Source organism: Orycteropus afer, unplaced genomic scaffold (assembly GCF_000298275.1).
Source record: "Orycteropus afer afer isolate SDZICR_OR568_19922 unplaced genomic scaffold, OryAfe1.0 scaffold00036, whole genome shotgun sequence".
NCBI classification, from domain to species: Eukaryota; Metazoa; Chordata; class Mammalia; order Tubulidentata; family Orycteropodidae; genus Orycteropus; species Orycteropus afer.
Genome location: NW_006921623.1, coordinates 9,532,501 through 9,550,059, shown reverse-complemented (window position 1 = coordinate 9,550,059; position 17,559 = coordinate 9,532,501). Strand labels below are relative to the sequence as shown.

The window sequence follows — 17,559 nt, the reverse complement described above, 5'->3', positions numbered from 1 at the left end:
TGGTGGAGTCCTGAATACTAGGTAATGGGTCCAATTGAAAAATAGACTTCAGGCAGATGAGATGAATTCTCCTAGAGGTCAAACCTTTTGAAAGCAAAAGAAAATTTAGACCAGATCAAGGCTCTATAGTTACTGTAGATAATTCTATTTAAGAGAGAGTGGAATAAACTATTATCAAGGGCACAGATGCCCTTCCATTGGTTAAAATGTGTTTTATACAGTTTTCCAGGCAAGCTTAGCAAAGCTCTTGTTAAATTACGGACCTCTCAGACATAGTTGTGATTTGAAGCAGACTACTGTCTAACACTGTGTACTACTAAATCATCATAACTACCTTCTAGTGGTGGGGTTTGGGTTCTTGCCTAGAATTCTGCTTGCCTTTCAGCAAAGCTTGCATTGTGGCCTGTTTGTCCACTTTTTTTTTTTTTTTTAAACTTAGGGAAAGAGAGGGAAAAAAGAAAGCTTTTTTAATTTCAATGAGTTTCTTGGCTAAGAGTAAACACCTCATTAATTTTAAAGATATCAGCCCGCAAACATTATTAATGCAGCCTGAATAATGGAAAGCATTAAAGGGAAATGTGAGGGAGTAGCACATGCAAGGTGGAACATAGTCACCTACCAAGCACTCCTGAGAATGCTGCACACACCATTACCTACACTGCACGGAGGAGACAAACAAAAGCAAGAGAAGGGGCAGGTAAACAGGAACACTCTCTCTCTTCTCTCTCTTTCTCTCATGCTCTCTGTCTCTCTCTCCATGGAAGCAGCTATTATTTGTAGTTACATGTTACCCTTCACCGCAAGAATTAATTTGTCTTCTCAACAGTTGTGAGATGTTTTCTGTGCACTACCTCTATTTTAAATATGACGAACAGAGATGGTCAAAGATTAAGGCAGAAAAGGCTTCTCTGGATCTCAGGAAGCATGGTCCAGTTCCTTTACTCTCTTTACTGTATTGCTTCCTCTCCATTTACAGGGTGTACACTGAAGGGTGCTGCAGGGAGGAGTAGATATGATTGCATGCCCTTAGAGCTTTTCTCTGGCTCCTCTTACCCTGGGGGCTAAGGTGGGCTATCCTGTAGGCTTCCATACTGGATCTCTGGAACAGAATATGGAAAGTATGCTGAGTAGAATCACAGATTGTATTTGGTAGGGCAAGGAGCAAACTCAGAAGGGATTCTGCAATTTTAGAAAGACTTCAAGAAGATTTGGTGACTGTTTTGGTTACCTAGTGCTGCTCTGACAAGAATATACCACAAATGGGATGGCTTTAACAAACAGGAGTTTATTCTCTTAAAGTTTGGAGGCTTTAAATCCAAGTTCAAAGTGTCAATCTCTAAGGGCTGGGTGAAAGCCCCTCAACCTTGGGGTTCAGCTCTGCCTCCTGCTCCCGGCTCACTGAAGTTAGAGGCATCTGTTCACTCAGACAGCTGCTGGCCACTGAGACTGACAAGCCCAAGGTTGACAAGTAAAAAGGCACAGTCCCACTATTACCAAACCACATGGCAGGCCATTAATTCAAGTCCATTGAAAGTCCCAAGGTTGGCAGAGCATGGCAGGCTGCTGAACAACAACATGGCTACATGCAGGGTTCAAGCGTGCCATAAGCTAGAGACCATTCCCAAAGCTGTTTCTTATATACAGGAAGCAGACCACATACCCAAAGCAGCTACTCAGCTGCTCCAATAGATTCCACCATGGAGTTAATTATCAATCTCACCATGGGAAATAACTACATCCAGCCACCCAGCCACTCAACAAGGCCCAGCCAAGTTGACACACAAACTTAACCACCACAGTGGCTTTCACAGTCTCTATTTCCCTCAGCCACTTTCATTCTCCATCCCTCCCCATTCCTGCTATGTGAAGCATGGTTAGGCTCATTATGTACTCTTACTCCATACCAGATATCCCACTCTGAAAAGCAACTGAGGCCATCAGGTGTCCTTCAATAGCCCTTGCCTTGGCCAGTGACATGAAATTCAGAGCTAGTCCCATGTTAACATTGGGCCTGCCAGCAAAAGGCCATCTCCCTCCTAATCTAATCACCCTCAGTGTCCCAGTCCAGGCTTCCCAGTAGGAGACTGGGAATAGGGCGGACAGGCAGGAGGAACGATGATCTATTCTAAATACATTGTTACCTTGGGCCTGATGTACCCTGCTGCCATTTCTGCTAAATTAGATGCTCCAGATGCCCCGTTAGCTCCAGCCAATGACAATCATATCTGCTGGCTCTGGAACACGTATTGTTTATCTAAGAGCTTGGCTGATGCTTTGGAACTGGGCTGCATTCCACAGGGGGCTCAGAGAACAGGCAATTCTCCCTATGAGGATGCCTGTGTGCAGACTGGGACCTGATTCAGCAGCTGTGGGAGGGGAGGTTTCCTCCAATACATTATTGGAGGTGCTGGTTCCCAGACACAGCAGGGTGAACCTTTGATTTCTGTATAGCAGTGCTTCCCCCCAACCCCCAAAAGATTGAAGTGGGAAGGGAATAGAAATAAAATTAGGAACTCATGTTGAATGGAAAAAGATGGACAATTGTGGTAACTAAACTGAGCTCAACCACAGAAATCCTCACACTGACTGAAGTGTTCAATCAGGCAGGAACTGGGATGCCTGCAGGGAACTCCTAGAAAGATGCAAAGGGGCATCCAGGAAGAAAGGCACTTCATTTATTTTCTTCTGTCATAATTTGCTTTCTAGATTAAGGTAGAGCAATTTTGTCTAGATACCCAGTGAACACAGCTCATAAACTTGATTGAGACCTTTCTGAGTATCACCAGCTTGAGAAAGTTGAGAGAGAGAAGAGAGAGAAAGGAGAGGAGAGGGGAGGGCAGAGATGAGGAAAGGGGAAAAGAGAGAGGGAGAGATCTCAAGAAATCTATCTGAGTCACTCCAGCAATCCTGGAATCATGGACTTTGTGCTAATCCAGCCCAACCCACAATCAAGATCTAAGAAGCACTCACTTGGGTACAAGGATCTTACTTAATTGGCAGCCACTTTCTCTTCCTTTCTGAATTGGGAATGTTGGGAGGGGGTTGGGTGAGGAGGAAAATGGGCTTCAATATGAAGCGTGGGTCTGGGCGTCAAAATTCCAACTATGTCATAAAGACGGTCATGCAAAATTGAGTACTGGTGGGCTCTACCATCATGGAGGCAATTAGAGGCTAACCTTGGGGCCTATTCCATCTCCCAGGAGCTCTCCACACACATATTCTGAATTAGATTGATCTCTTTCATTAACATCAATAGGCTCCAAATACCTTTGTGTACTTATTATTACCTGGCTTTAATGGATAATGAAATTGTGGCATAATATTGCTAACACCTGAAGGGTGTCTAATGGAGAACACGGACTGAAACTAAAGTGCTTTTTCTTCCTTTTCTGTGGAATTTAAAGGCACCAGCTCCTTTAGTCCATTAGAAATGATGAGCTCTAGGTAGGGGCAGTTCTGCAGAGCAGTTTCTCATTGCTCTGGTGACATCTCTTTCCCTCCAGCAAAAACAGAGGTTACAGCTCAAACATGACCTGCAGGGAGGTAGCCTTTGGAAGGACTGGACTCCATAGAGTATTCCCATTTGGGCTAACTCTACTCTCCCATCCCATTAAAACTAAAGGAAGCATTACCAACAAACTCCAACACAATTCAACCCGTGTTGGATTACCCAATAAGCATGGAAAGCATATGCTTACTTCCTTATTTACTAATCTGTAGTGAACAATTTCACATTTTTTTTCTTTACCATATCAAAGATTTTGCTTCTCAATATGGATGGCATCTGTCTTTCTCCCAACCCCACAGCACATTCCTACAGCATCAAAGCCTCTTTTTCAAATTTAAAATCTGTGATCAGTACAGATTAGTATGTAAGCATAACTAAACTCATGCTTACCTTGCTTATTGGTAATCTGCCCCTGAAGTCAAGAAACATCTTTTGAGCTTTTATCATGTGTCAGGTTCAGTGGTAAACACAGAGGACACAAAAATGAATAAGACAGGTTTCCTGATACATGTCATGGACCTCAAGATCTGCCCAGGGAGACAAAATTACAAATAAACACAAGTTTAATTAAGCACTTACTCTACTTTGGGCACCATTTTAAGAGTTTGTACATGTAATCCTCACATCCCTATGAGATGAGTGTTCTAAGTATATGTATTTTTACAAATCAAGAGAGGTACAGAGAAGTTCATTGACTTACCTGAGGTCACAGAACCAAAAACAAAACCAAACTCACTGCCATCAAGTTGGATCTGACTCACAGCAACCCCTCCTTGGGTTTCTGAGGCGGCATCACTATGGAAGTAGATTGCCCAATCTTCTTTCTGAGGAGTGGCTGGTGGTCTTGAACTGCCAGCCTTCTGGTTAGCAGTCAAATGCCTTAGGCACTACACCACCAGAGCTTCTTGAGGTCACAGGGTGACTGGTAAAAAGTGAATTTGAATCTAGGCAATTTAACTTCAGAAACCATGAATCTAAGTAATTTGTCTCCAGAATCTCATATCATGCTGACACACAACTAAAGGTAATACAGTGGATTCCACTCTGTTCTTTGCCATTCACCCACACTATGTTATTGGACAGGTCATCCAACCACTAGTCCAGTCCCTGATCCCATAAAATGGGGGCAAGTGTAGGTACCATGTCTGTCCTGTTATCAGTTCTGACTCCAGTATCTAGGATAGCACTTGATAGTTTGTTCAACTAATGCTCAATTAATGTTTGTTGAACAGTAATAAAGAATTGTGAGGATCAAACAAGACTATGAAAACAAAAACTTTCTGAAAACTCTGTGATAAAATTAGATTCTTTAGGTGGCACTAGGCTTGTGGAGGGCTTAAGTCTGTTCCATAGATAACTTAGACCCTGGGTGAGGCAATCAGTTAATGTCCTCAGTTGCTAACCAAAAGGTTGACAGTTTGAGTCCACCCAGATGTAGTGCCTAAGGCACTTGACTGCTAACCAGAAGGCTGGTGGTTCAAACCCACAAGCCACTCCTCACAAGCAAGATTGGGCAATCTACTTCTGTAGTGGTACCACCTTGGAAACCAAAGGAGGGGTAATTATGAGTCAGATCTGACTTGACGGCAGTGAGTTTGGTTTTTTGGTTAGAGGCACCTCAGAAGAAAGGCTTGACAACCTATTTCTGAAAAATCAGCCATTGAAAACCCTATAGAGCAAAACTCTACTCTGAAATACATGGGGTCACTGAATCAGTTTGACAGGTACTGATTCTTTTGTTTTATAGGTAATATTGCCTCTTAGTCAACCCAAAGAAAAAGTTGAGCATTTTGTTATTGAAGAAGCCAAAAACTATAGGTACTGTTTTGTCTAGCCTAGAATGGGGACACCCTTGCTAAGGGTAAGAGAATGGGTGAGGTAGTTTTGGAGGGCCTATCTAGCTTTATGATTGTATAAGCCAAATATAGAAAAGGGAGATTTCTTCCTTTAGTTTGAGTCAGGTCCAACTCATAGCGACCCCTCCTTGAGTTTCTGAGGCAGTATCACTATGGAAGTAGATTGCTCAACCTTCCTTCCGAGGAGTGGCTGGTGGGTGTGAACTGCCAGCCTTCTGGTTAGCAGTCAAATGCCTTAGGTACTACACCACCAGAGCTTCTCTCTCAGTTATTTGTTGTTGTTGTTGTTGTTGTTGTTGTTTGCCATCGAGTTGGACCTGACTCATAGCGACCCCTCCTTGGGTTTCTGAGGCAGTATCACTACAGAAGTAGATTGCCCCATCTTCCTTCCGAGCAGTGTCTGGTGGGTTTGAATTGTCTATTCTTGTACATGTATCCTTTCCTTCTAAATCCATCTACTACTGATATCCAGGGAGAGTAATCTCTTGATGGGACCAGCAACATAATTTGCAGGGCCTAGTCCAAAACTTAAATGCAAAACACTATGTTCAAAAAGCACTAAAAATTTCCAAATGGCATCAACAGAGCATTAAACCAAGCACAGGGCTCTTCTAAGGGCAGGACCCTGTACAACTGCATAGGTTGCAGGCTCATGAAGCTGGTTCTGCTTCCCAACCCCTTAGTTCTTCCAACACTTCTCCCCTGGCACCTTATGAAACATTTGACCTTATAAAACTGCACTTTCTCTAAAATCAGGGACCCTGAGGAGCCACACTGCCCATCTTTGGTTCTGGTCCACATTTACATTCATTCTTCCAGCTCCATGCCTCATGGGCCATGGGCTCCCTGAACACATCCCACATCAGCCTCTGAGAAGAATCATCTCAGCACAGGCTATTTACATAGGATCTTTATTTAAAGAGCACAACTAATCTCAATTGTACCCAAGATATTTGGCAAAGCAAAAGTAAACAGTTTTCAAAAAAAGAGAAAATCAAGGCATAGAGAGGTTGAGTCCCTCATACAGGCCCATTTGAACTAGATGACACAGGCACTTAGAATTGAGGGCACTAGAACTCAGTTCCCATGACTCCAATTGGACTCTTTTCATTTAACCAATATGCCTACTTGTACTTTTTTTAGGGTAGTATTCTTACACTTTTTCTTCCCTTTCATGTAATACCCACCATGAAGTCTCCAGGAGGTCTCCTGCTTCTAACTTCCAGAAATAGCAGGCTTGGCTGCCCCCATCACCCCAACTGGTCAGTTCAACTATAGCCTAGGCTGGGCATTCAACACCAACATCCCCATTGACTTTGATGATTTGGCTCTCTTCTTACCGTCCCCACCTAACCACAGTCATGTCAGCCACAGTGTGATGACAGGAGTTTGAGAGGTGCAGGTTGATAATAGCTACTTTTGTTGTTCTTCTTTTGACTGACTTTGGTAGAAATGAGTTTCAATAAAATTATTGTAAAGTAGTAAGTGTTGCTCTGGTTTAGATATCTGCAGCCAATTACGTTTAGTGTTTTATATCAGGGAAAGTGTCTATCAGAGTTGTATTCTTTCACTATACTTATTCAATCTGTATGCTGAGCAAATAATCCAAGAAGTTGACCTACACAAAGAAGAACATGGTATCAGGACTGGAGGAAGACTTGTTAACAACCAGTGGTATGCAGATGACACTACATTGCTTGCTGAAATCAAAGATGTCTTGAAGCACTTATCTATGAAAATCAAAGACTACAGGCTTCAGTTTGGATTATACCTCAATATAAAGAAAACAAAAATCTTCAGAACTGGACCAATGAGCAATATCATTATAAGCAGAGAAAAGATTGAAGTTGTCAAGGATTTCATTTTATTTGGATCCACAATCAGCATCCATGAAAGCAGCAGTCAAGAAATCACACAATGTATTGCATCGGACAAATCTTCTACAAGAAAATTCTTTAAAGTGTTAAAAAGCAAAAATGGCACTTTGAGGACTAAGGTGCATCCAACCCACACCACGGTATTCTCGGTCACTTCATATGCATGTGAAAGCTGGACAAGGAATAAGAAAGATTGAAGAAGAACTAATGCCTTTGAATTATGATATTGTTGAAGAATATTGATATACCATGGACTGTCAGAAGAGCAAACAAATATGTCTTGCAAGAAGTACAGGCAGAACACTCCTTAGAAGCAAGCATGGTGAGACTTCATCTTATGTACTTTGGACATGTCATCAGGAGGGAGAATGATATCATGTTTGGTAAAGTAGAGAGTCAAGGAAAAAGAGAAATACCCTCAGTGAGATGGATTGACACAGCGGCTGCAGCGATGTGCTCAAACACAGCAATGATTGTGAGGATGGCACAGGACTGGGCAGTGTTTTGTTCTGTTGTACACAGGGTCACTACGAGTCAGAACCAATTTGATGACACCTAACAACAACAGCATGTTTGATGGGAAAGATTACAGCTACTACAATCCACCAAACAGCACTATCCTGCCAAACTCCATTGAGTCAGGATATGCTCCCAGACCCAGTGGCTGGGAGCCCCCGCTCTCATCGGCAAGGTGATGTCTGATCTTACTCAGTCAGACTCTTCCCCACCACCTTCTGCTCCATCCTACCTCACTCTGGCCTTTGCACTTAACTCTGCCTTGCCTCCATCTCTATCTAGTTCATTCTTTTCCAGAACGGAAGGCAGAGATGAGTGAGAAGAAAATTGCACTAAATTCAGAGGCTCAATCAAGTCAAGAGTTGTAGCTATGCTGTAGTGGAAGAGAACACTAGGCTTAGAATCAGATGTGGGAGTTCATCCTAGTTCTGGTACTTATTCAACTTGCCTACTTTAGGGGGCTGAGCTTTATTTTTTTAAACTCTATAAAATGGTGCTATTATCTACCAATAAGGTTGTATGGAGGATTAAATAAATAACATCATTTGTGTAAAAGCATCTAGCACACTGCCTAACATGTAGAAAGCATTCAATTGTTTGCTGAATCAGAGAAATGGAAGTTTTCAGACATTACTTTTTTCCAAATCCTACAGCAAAGGACTCAGAACTTTCATTTGTTCAATAAACATTTATTGAACACCCACTACAAGGTAGGTGGTATTTTTGCCCTTTGTGGGGGATTTAAAAAAAGTTGCTACTCTCATGCTTAAGGAGTCCACAGTCTAGTAGGGGGAGGCAGACTTTTCATTCCTTACTTTCTTCTCTCCTAGTTTCTTCCATCACATCCCAGAGAAGCTATGTATAAAAAAGGGCAACAACAATAATTTTTTTACAATAAGTAATTTTATGAGAGTCAAAGTCCAAGCCATAAAGCTCACTCAGCAGTTCTCTATGCCCAGACATACTGGAGGGTAAGTTCAATATCTTTAGTTCTCCCCACGCCCACTGAAACCCACTTTCCACATCCTTCCTGGTCAGCAACCCGGAGACTGAACTGTATGGCCTACAGAGATGGGGTCCTAGTCATGTTTGGCTAGTGTAAGGGGTGACAATAGCAAGAGATGGGAGAGAGTGAAGAAAACAAGTGAGTATTTACTTATCTCTCCATTGCCCGTCCTGTGCCAGACTGGCTGTATCCCTGCAAGAAGGCCATAGCTCCTGTCTGTCAGCCCGCTCCTCACAGCTTTCTCTCTCCTCAGGTTCTAGAGGATATTGCATGGTTTAAAATCAGGAAAGGTGTGCATCAAGATTGTATCTTTTCACCATGCTTATTCAATCTGTATACTGAACAAATGATCTGGACTAAAAGCTGGACTCTATGAAGAAGAATACAGCATCAAGATTAGAGGAAGCCTCACTAACAACCTACAATATGCAGAAGATACAACTTGGCTTGTTAAAAGTGAAGATTTGAAAAAGATTGGAGGAAAGATTGAAGTTATCAAGGATATAATTTTACTTGGATCCACAATCAACATCCATGAAAGAGCAGTCAAGAAATCAAACGACGTATTTCATTAGGGAAACCTGCTGCAAAAGACCTCTTTAAAGTGTTGAGGAACACACATGTCACTTTTAAGCTAAGGTGCACCTGACCTAAGCCATGCTCTTTTCAATAGCCTCATGTGCATGTGAAAGCTGAACAATGAATAGTAAAGACTGCAGAAGAATTGATTCATTTGAATTGTAGTGTTGGGGAAGAATATTGAATGTTCCATGGCCTGCTAGAAGAACAAACAAATCTGTCAAATCTGTCTTGCAAGAAATATAGCCAGAATGCTCCTTAGAAGTGAGGATGACAAGACTTCACCTCTCCTAGTTTGGACATGTTATCAGGAGAGACCAGTCCTGGAGAAGGACAGCAAAGTTGATGATCATCAAAAAAGAGGAAGACCCTTGTTTGGGCTATCTAGTGCCGCTCTGACAGGAATATACCACAAATGGCATGGCTTGAACAAACAAGAGTATATCCTCTTAAAGTTTAGAGGCTTTAAGTCCGAGTTCAAAGTGCTGGGCTCTAGGGGTTGGGTGAAAGCCCCTCAACCTTGGGCTTCAGTTCTCTACCTCCTGCTCCTGGCCCACTGAAGCTAGAGGCTTTTCTTCACTCAGACAGCTGCTGGCTGCTGAGGCTGACAAGCCCAAAGTTGACAAGGAAAAAGGCACAGTCCCCATATTACCAAATCATACAGTAGGCCATTAATTCAAGTCCATTAAAAGTCCCAGGGCTGGCAGAGCATGGCAGGCTGCTAAACAACGACATGACTACATGCAGGGTTCAAGCATGCCATAAGCTAGAGATCGTTCCCCAAGGCTTCTCCTTATATACAGGAAGCGGACCACATCCCTAAGGCAGCTACTCAGCTGCTCACAGTAGATTCCACCATGGAGTTGATTACCAGTCTCATCATGGGGAATACAACATTCAGCTGCTCAGCCACTCAACCAGGCCCAGCCAAATTCACATACAAACTTAACTACCGCAACCCTCGATGAGATGTATTGACACAGTGGCTGCAACAATGGGCTCCTGCATAGCAACAATTGTGAGGATGTCGCAGGACCACACAGTGTTTCATTCTGTTATACATGAGGTCACTGTGAGTCAGAACCAACTTGACACTTAACAGCAACAGCAGGTTCTAGTAGCTGAACCCTCCTCTTGCCTATGTCAGGACTAAGGGTAGTAACAGCTCCCTCAGTCCCTTAAAAGCTCTAGGGTACTGCACTACTTCTTGCAGTTTCCCTACCTACTGCCTCAAACCAAACAAACCAAACTCATTGCCATAGAGTATATTCCAACTCATAATGACCCCCATTGGGTGCCCAAGCTGTAAATCCTTATGGAAGCAGACTGCCTCTTCTTTCTTCTTGGAGCAGCTGGTGGGTTTGAACCACCAGTCTTTTGGTTAGCAGCCAAATGCCTTAATCACTACACCACCAGAGCTCTTTACCCACTGCCTATACCTTGTAAATAGTCTTTTGAAAACTCTTCTCAAATTTCTCAATTGAACTATTACATTTGTTTCCACCTAGACCTGACAGATACGCATGTGCTAAGGAGTTCCCATTCCAAGTAAAGAGATAGACTGAGCCAATGAAATAATAAAAAACCAATATGTAGTACATCATGATGCATAAAAAGTGGTTTAAGAAGAAAAATTTTGGTGTAAGACCTGATTTTAAACCGTTTCTTACCAACTGTGTAAGAGTGGACAAGGAATTTAGCTTTTTTTTTTTTTTTTTTAATTGAGATTTGGATGAAAGTTTACAGAGCAAATTGGTTTTCCATTCAACAATCCATACACATTCTGTTTTGTGACATTTACTGTAATCTCCACACTGAAACAGTATTCTTCCAGCTTTCTCCCTATGCCCACCTCTTCCCTTTATCCTTCCTTCCCATCCCTTCCCACATTCCTAGCTCTGCCCCTGGGCAAACGCTGTTCTCTTGATCTTATGTGCTTGATTGTTGCAATGAGTACATACCCTCCTGATATTACTGTTTACCTTCTAGTCTTGCCTATCATTTGGCTGCCAGTTGAGTCACAGGGGTTAAGTTCAGTTCCTAACTTGAAGGGTGTCTAAGAACTATAGTCCCAAGGGTTCCATCTATCTTCATCAGACCAGTAAGGCTGGTTTGTATTATTTTGAGTTTTGTTGCACATTTTCCCTCATCTGTCCAAGATCTCATATTGTGATCCCTTTCAAAGCAGTCAGCAGGGGAAGACAGACACCATCTAGCTCCTCTGGTTTCTGAATTGTGGAGGCTGGGTTTCATGTTCTCCATCAGTCCTTTGGACTAATTGCCTCCTGCATCTTTAATTTTCTTACTCTTCTTTGCCCCAGATAGGAATAGACCAATTGTTGCATCTCAGATGATTGCTCACGAGCTTTTAAGACCCCAGTTGCTACTCACCAAAATAGGATGTAGAACACTGTCCTCATGGAATATGTAATGCCAAATGCCCTTAGTGTCTCCTGAGACTACTGTCCTGAGCCTCCATATCCAGCAACTCATTCCCTCAGGGTGTTTGGCTATGACTAAGGTGATTTCACAACTTTGTCCCCTGTATGCTCTACTACACTCATGGATTAATTTAACCTCTTTAAACCTAATTTCTTTGTTTATAAAATGAAATTCAAATAACCAGTCCTCAGAGTTGTGAGAATTAATAAGATAAACCATCTGAAACACTTAGTCCATTGCCTGACCCACAGCTAGTGGTGAATAGATAACAACTTGTTATTATTACAATGATTAACAGCATTATTATTAGCTCTGTGTAAATGCTTAAAGGATTTTTTTCGCCATTTTCTAAACTGCAAAATAATCTCAAACACATTTCTAAAGTAAACTACATGGGTTTTTCACATTATGCAGAAATGTGGAAGCATTGTTGGCTATTTGTTTGGCTTGATCCCTCTTTTCAACAGATTCCTTGTCTCCAACCAGGTGGTGATTCGCAGGCGCCCATTGGTCTACATAGTGAGCCTGCTGATTCCCAGCATCTTCCTAATGCTTGTGGACCTGGGAAGCTTCTACCTTCCACCCAACTGCCGTGCCAGGATTGTGTTCAAGACAAGTGTGCTCGTGGGCTATACTGTCTTCAGGGTCAACATATCTGATGAGGTGCCAAGGAGTGCAATGAGCACCCCTCTGATTGGTAAGCAGACTTAGGATCAACCAGACACCCATCTTCCATTCCTGCTGTCAAAGATCTGATGTTGCACTTCTGGTTGGAGGAGGGAGAAGCCCAGAAACTCCAGCTAACCCCCATGCTCTGTATTCCTTCTCTCAGGGATCTTCTTCACAGTCTGCATGGTGTTCTTGGTCCTCAGCTTATCTAAGTCCATCCTACTGATCAAATTCCTTCATGATGAGCAGCACAGTGGGCAGGAACGGCCCCTTTTGTGCCTTCGAGGGGACACAGATGGTGATGGGACTAGAATGGATCCCAGGACCCAGCTTGCTGGGGCAACAGGTTTGTGAGGAGCCTTGATGTCTCTACCCTGCCTTATCTTATCATCCCATGGGTAGAGCACCAGGCCATGTGTTGGTCAGTGTGAAAAATTTGAAACACTTGACTCTTAGCTGTGTGCTGAAGTTTTCATTACCTTTTTGCAACTGAAGATTATATCCTCTGGCTTTCCAGAAAGCCTAATATTGGCTTCCAGGTAAGGTCTTCAGTCACCTTTAGCTTGTTATGTTTTCCAGTTGCAATCAATTACCCAAAGTGACTGAGCCATTCATTCCAGAACAGTAGATTGATGACATAGGTAGATAGGTAGAAGATAGGTAAATAAATAGATAAATATAGAGGCATGGAGGTATAGACCTAGATATATTTGTATATATTTACATTCTAGTTGCTTATCGTAAAAAAGTATAAGAATTTATCCCAGCCCCTAAAGCTCCAACTGAGGCAAATGAGACTGGCTGTAGCTCAAAAAATCTCCTGGATGGATCGGGCCTATTTATACCCTAGTTATACAACACAGCTCTGCCATGTTCTCTGAAGCTTCCCTTGCACAGCCTTGCCTACTCTCAGCAAAGAGGGAGAGAGTCCCCAACTCAACCCCAACCCACTGACTAGTTTTCCCCACAACCTTGGTTGAAGGATAAGGTTTTCACCTTCATTGGAAAGTCCAGATGGACTTTGGTAGCCCTTGACTCACATAGGGTGTTTTCCTCCATCACACAGAGTCATCTTCCAGCTGTCAAGAGCAGCAGGTCCAGTCAGGGACCCTGAAAGAAGTCTGGTCGCAGGTGAGATTCATAAATGACTACCTCCGGGCTCAGGAGCAGGCTGACCAACAGGAAATCAAGTGGCTGGCCCTTCTATACCGCTTTGACCGACTGCTCTTTCGAAGCTACCTCATTGTACTGGGGCTCTACACCATCACCCTGTGTTCCCTCTGGTCCCTGTGGAGCGGCTTGTGAAGACTAACACTTGGTGCTGTCAGTGTGATGTCATGGCACTTGGGGAAGGCTGAAATTTTTTGTGGGGAGATGGGAGGAGAAAAAAAGGTGGGTTAAAAAGCTTTCCACCCCCAGCCCCATTGCCTCCTTTCATTAAGTCTAGGTGCTCACACCTAAAAACTACTGAATGACCCAGGAGTAATGCATGAATGATGAAAATACATAAACAGTACACAGTATAACAACGAAAAGTAAACTTTCCTCCTTATTTCAGTTTATGTCCCCAAAGTAGTCACTGTCAACAATCTCTTTTTTATAGTTTCAGAAAATGACTAGGGACTAAACCTGTTACCATTGCCATTAAGATGATTCTGATACAAGTGACCCTATAGAGTAGAATTGCCCATAGGGTTTCCAAGTCTGCAATCTTTATGGAAGCAGACTGCCACATCTATCTCCCATGGATTGGCTGGTGGGTTCAAACTGCCCACCTTTTGGTTAGCATATGAGCACTTAACAACTGTGCCTCCAGGGCTCCTGTCTAGGCACATACAAGCATTGTTGTTAGGTGCCGTCGAGTCGCCTCCAACTCATAGAGACCTCATGTACAGCAGAATGAAACACTGCCTGGTCCTGCGCCAACCCCATGATCTTTGCTATTCCTGAGCCCATCGTTGAAACCACTGTGTCAATCCATCTCTTTGAGGGCCTTCCCCTTTTTCATTGTCCTTCCACTTTACCAAGCATGGTATCATTCTCCAGGGAATGGTCCCTTCTGACAACATGACCAAAGTAGGTGAGACAAAGTCTGGCTATTCTTGCTTCCAAGGAGATTCCAGCTGCACCTCTTCCAGGACAGATTTGTTAGTTCTTTTAGCAGTCCATGGTACTTTCAGCATTCTTCACCAATACCACGACTCAAAAGCATCGACTCTTTTTCGGTCTTCCTTTTTCATTGTCCACCTCTCACATGCCTATGAGACATTTGAAAATATCATGGCCTGCATCAAACTCACCTTAGTCTTCAAGGAAATATCTTTGCTCTTCAGCACTTGAAAGAGATCCTTTGCAGCAGATTTGCCCAATGCTGTAAGACATCTGATGTCTCGAATGCTGCTCCCATTGGTGTTGATTGTAGAACCAGGTAATATGAAGTCTTTGACAACTTTAGTCTTTACTCTCTTTATTGTGATGCTGCTTATTGGTCCCGTTGTGAGGACTTTTGTTTCCTTTATATTGAGGTGTAATCTATACTGAAAACTGTAGTCTTCATTCTTCATCAATAAGTGTTTCAAGTCCTCTCACTGTCAGCAAGCAAAGTTGTGTTGTCTGCATAATGCAGGTTGTTAATGAGTTTTCCTCCAATCCTGATGCCACATTCTTCTTCATATAGTCCAGCTTCTCTGATTTTTTGCTCAGCATACAGATTGAATAAGTATGGTGAAAGGATACAACCCTGATGCACTCCCTTCTTGATTTTAAACCATGCAGTGTCCCATTGTTCTGTTTGAACAGCAGCCTCCTGGTCTATGTACAAGTTTCTCATGAGCACAATTAAGTGTTCTGGAATTCCCATTCTTCTCAATGTTGTCCATAATTTGTTATGATCCACACAATCGAATGCTTTTGCATAGTCAATAAAACACAAGTAAACATCTTTCTGGTATTCTTTGCTTTGAGCCAAGATCTGTCTGACATCAGCTATTATCTCCCTCGTTCCACGTCCTCTTCTGAATCCAGCTTGCATTACTGGAAGTTCTCTGTAGCCATTTTTTTAATTACTTTCAGTAAGATTTTATTTGGGTGTGATATTAATGATATTGTTCAATAATTTCCACATTCTTTGGGATCACTTTTTTTGGAATGGGTACAAATATGGATCTCTTCCAGTCAGTTGGCTAGATAGTTGTCTTCTAAATCTCTGCCATAACTGAGTGAGTGCCTCCAGTGTAGCATCCGTTTGTTGAAACATCTCAATGGGTATCCTGTCAATTCCTGGAGCTTTGTTTTTCACCACTTCCTTCAGTGCAGCTTCAACTTCTTCCTTCAGTACCATTGGTTCTTGATCATATGCCACCTCCTGAAATGGATGAACATCAACCAATTCTTCTTGGTACAGTGACTCTGTGTATTCTTTCCATCTTCTTTTGATGTTTCCTGCATCATTCAATTTATTGCCAATAGAATCTTTCAATATGGCAACTTGAGGCTTAAATTTCCTCTTCAGTTCTTTCAGCTTGAGAAATGCCAAGCGTGTCCTTCCCTTTTGGCTTTCCAACTCCAGGTCTTTTCACATTTCATTATACTAATTGACTTTGGCTTCTCGAGCTGTCTTTGAAATCTTCTGTTTAGCTCTTTTATCTCGTCATTTCTTCCATTTGCTTTAGGTACTCTCCATTCAAGGGCAAGTTTCAGAGTCTCTTCTGACATCCATTTTGGTCTTTTCTTCCTTTCCTGTCTTTTTAATGAACTTTTTCTTTCTTCATGCATGATGTTCTTGATGTCATCCCACAATTCCTCTGCTTTTCAGTCATTGGTGTTCAATGCATCAAATCTATTCTTTACATGGTCTCTAAATTCAGGAGGGATATGATTAAGATCATATTTTGCCTCTTTGGACTTGTTTTAATTGCTGTCAACTTCCACTTGAACTTGCATATGAGCAGTTGATGGTCTGTTCCACAATCAGCTCCTGGCCTTGTTTTGGCTGAAGATATTGAGCTTCTCCATTGCCTCTTGCCACAGATGTAGTCAATCTGATTCCTGTGTACTCCATCTGGTGAAGTCCATGTGTATAGCCACCGTTTGTGCTGTTGAAAAAAAGTGTTTGCAATGAATAAGTTGTTGGTCTTGCAAAATTCTATTATGCAAACTCCAGCATTATTTCTATTTCCAAGGCCAAATTTTCCAACTACCAGTGATTCTTCTTTGTTTCCAACTTTTACATTCCAATCACTAGTGATAATCAGCACATCTTGATTGTATGTAGCAGTCAATTTCAGATTGCAGAAGTTGATAAAAATCTTCAGTATCCTCATCTTTGGCTTTAGTGGTTGGTGTGTACATTTGAATAATAGTAGTATTAATTGGATTTCCTTGTAGGCATATGGATATTATTCTGTCACTGACAGCATTGTACTTCAGAACAGATCTTGAAATATTCTTTGTGACGATGAATGCCATGCCATTCCTATTCAATTTGTCATTCCTGACATAGTAGCATATGGTTATCTGATTCAAAATGGCCAAAACCAGTCCATTTTAGCACACTAATGCCTAGGATATCAATCTTTATGTGTTCCATATCATTTTTTACAACTTCCAATTTTCAGATTCATACTTTGTACATTCCATATTCTGATTGTTAATGGATGTTTTCAGCTGTTTCTTTTCATATTGAGTCATGCCACTTCAGCAAGTGGAGGTCCCAAAAGCTCTACTTTATCCATATCATTAAGGTAGGCTCTAGTCTGATGAAGCAGTGCTTTCCCAGTCATATTTTGAGTGCCTTCCGACCTGAGGGGCTCCTCTTCCAGCACTGTATTGAACAATGTTTCAGGGCTATTCATAAAATTTTCCAGTAATATATAAGACAGTCTTTCACTACTATTCATAAGGTTTTCACTGGCCAGTTCTTTGAGAAGTGGATGGCCTCTTCTTTCTTCCAAGTCTGTCTCAGTCTGGAAGCTCCACTGAAACTGGTCCACCATGAGTTTCCTTGCTAGCACAGCCTCCAGCCTCACAGCCATACACAAGCCACCACAGTATGACAAACCAACAGACAAGTTCTTCTCCCTTAGCTGTTCTAACCACTCCACTCAA

The 17,559-nt window shown here is 42.2% G+C and overlaps 1 protein-coding gene across 1 annotated transcript in view; it reads left to right on the top strand.

Annotated features, from left to right (window-relative positions):
- HTR3B (5-hydroxytryptamine receptor 3B) overlaps positions 1–13,758 on the top strand; it is a 34,707-nt gene extending 20,949 nt beyond the window's left edge. The window contains exons 8-10 of the mRNA XM_007936526.2: positions 12,271–12,481; positions 12,617–12,799; positions 13,520–13,758. Of these exons, the coding sequence (XP_007934717.2) occupies positions 12,271–12,481; positions 12,617–12,799; positions 13,520–13,758 (633 nt within the window). The remainder of the gene's footprint in view (positions 1–12,270; positions 12,482–12,616; positions 12,800–13,519) is intronic.
- The last annotated feature ends 3,801 nt before the right edge of the window (positions 13,759–17,559 follow it).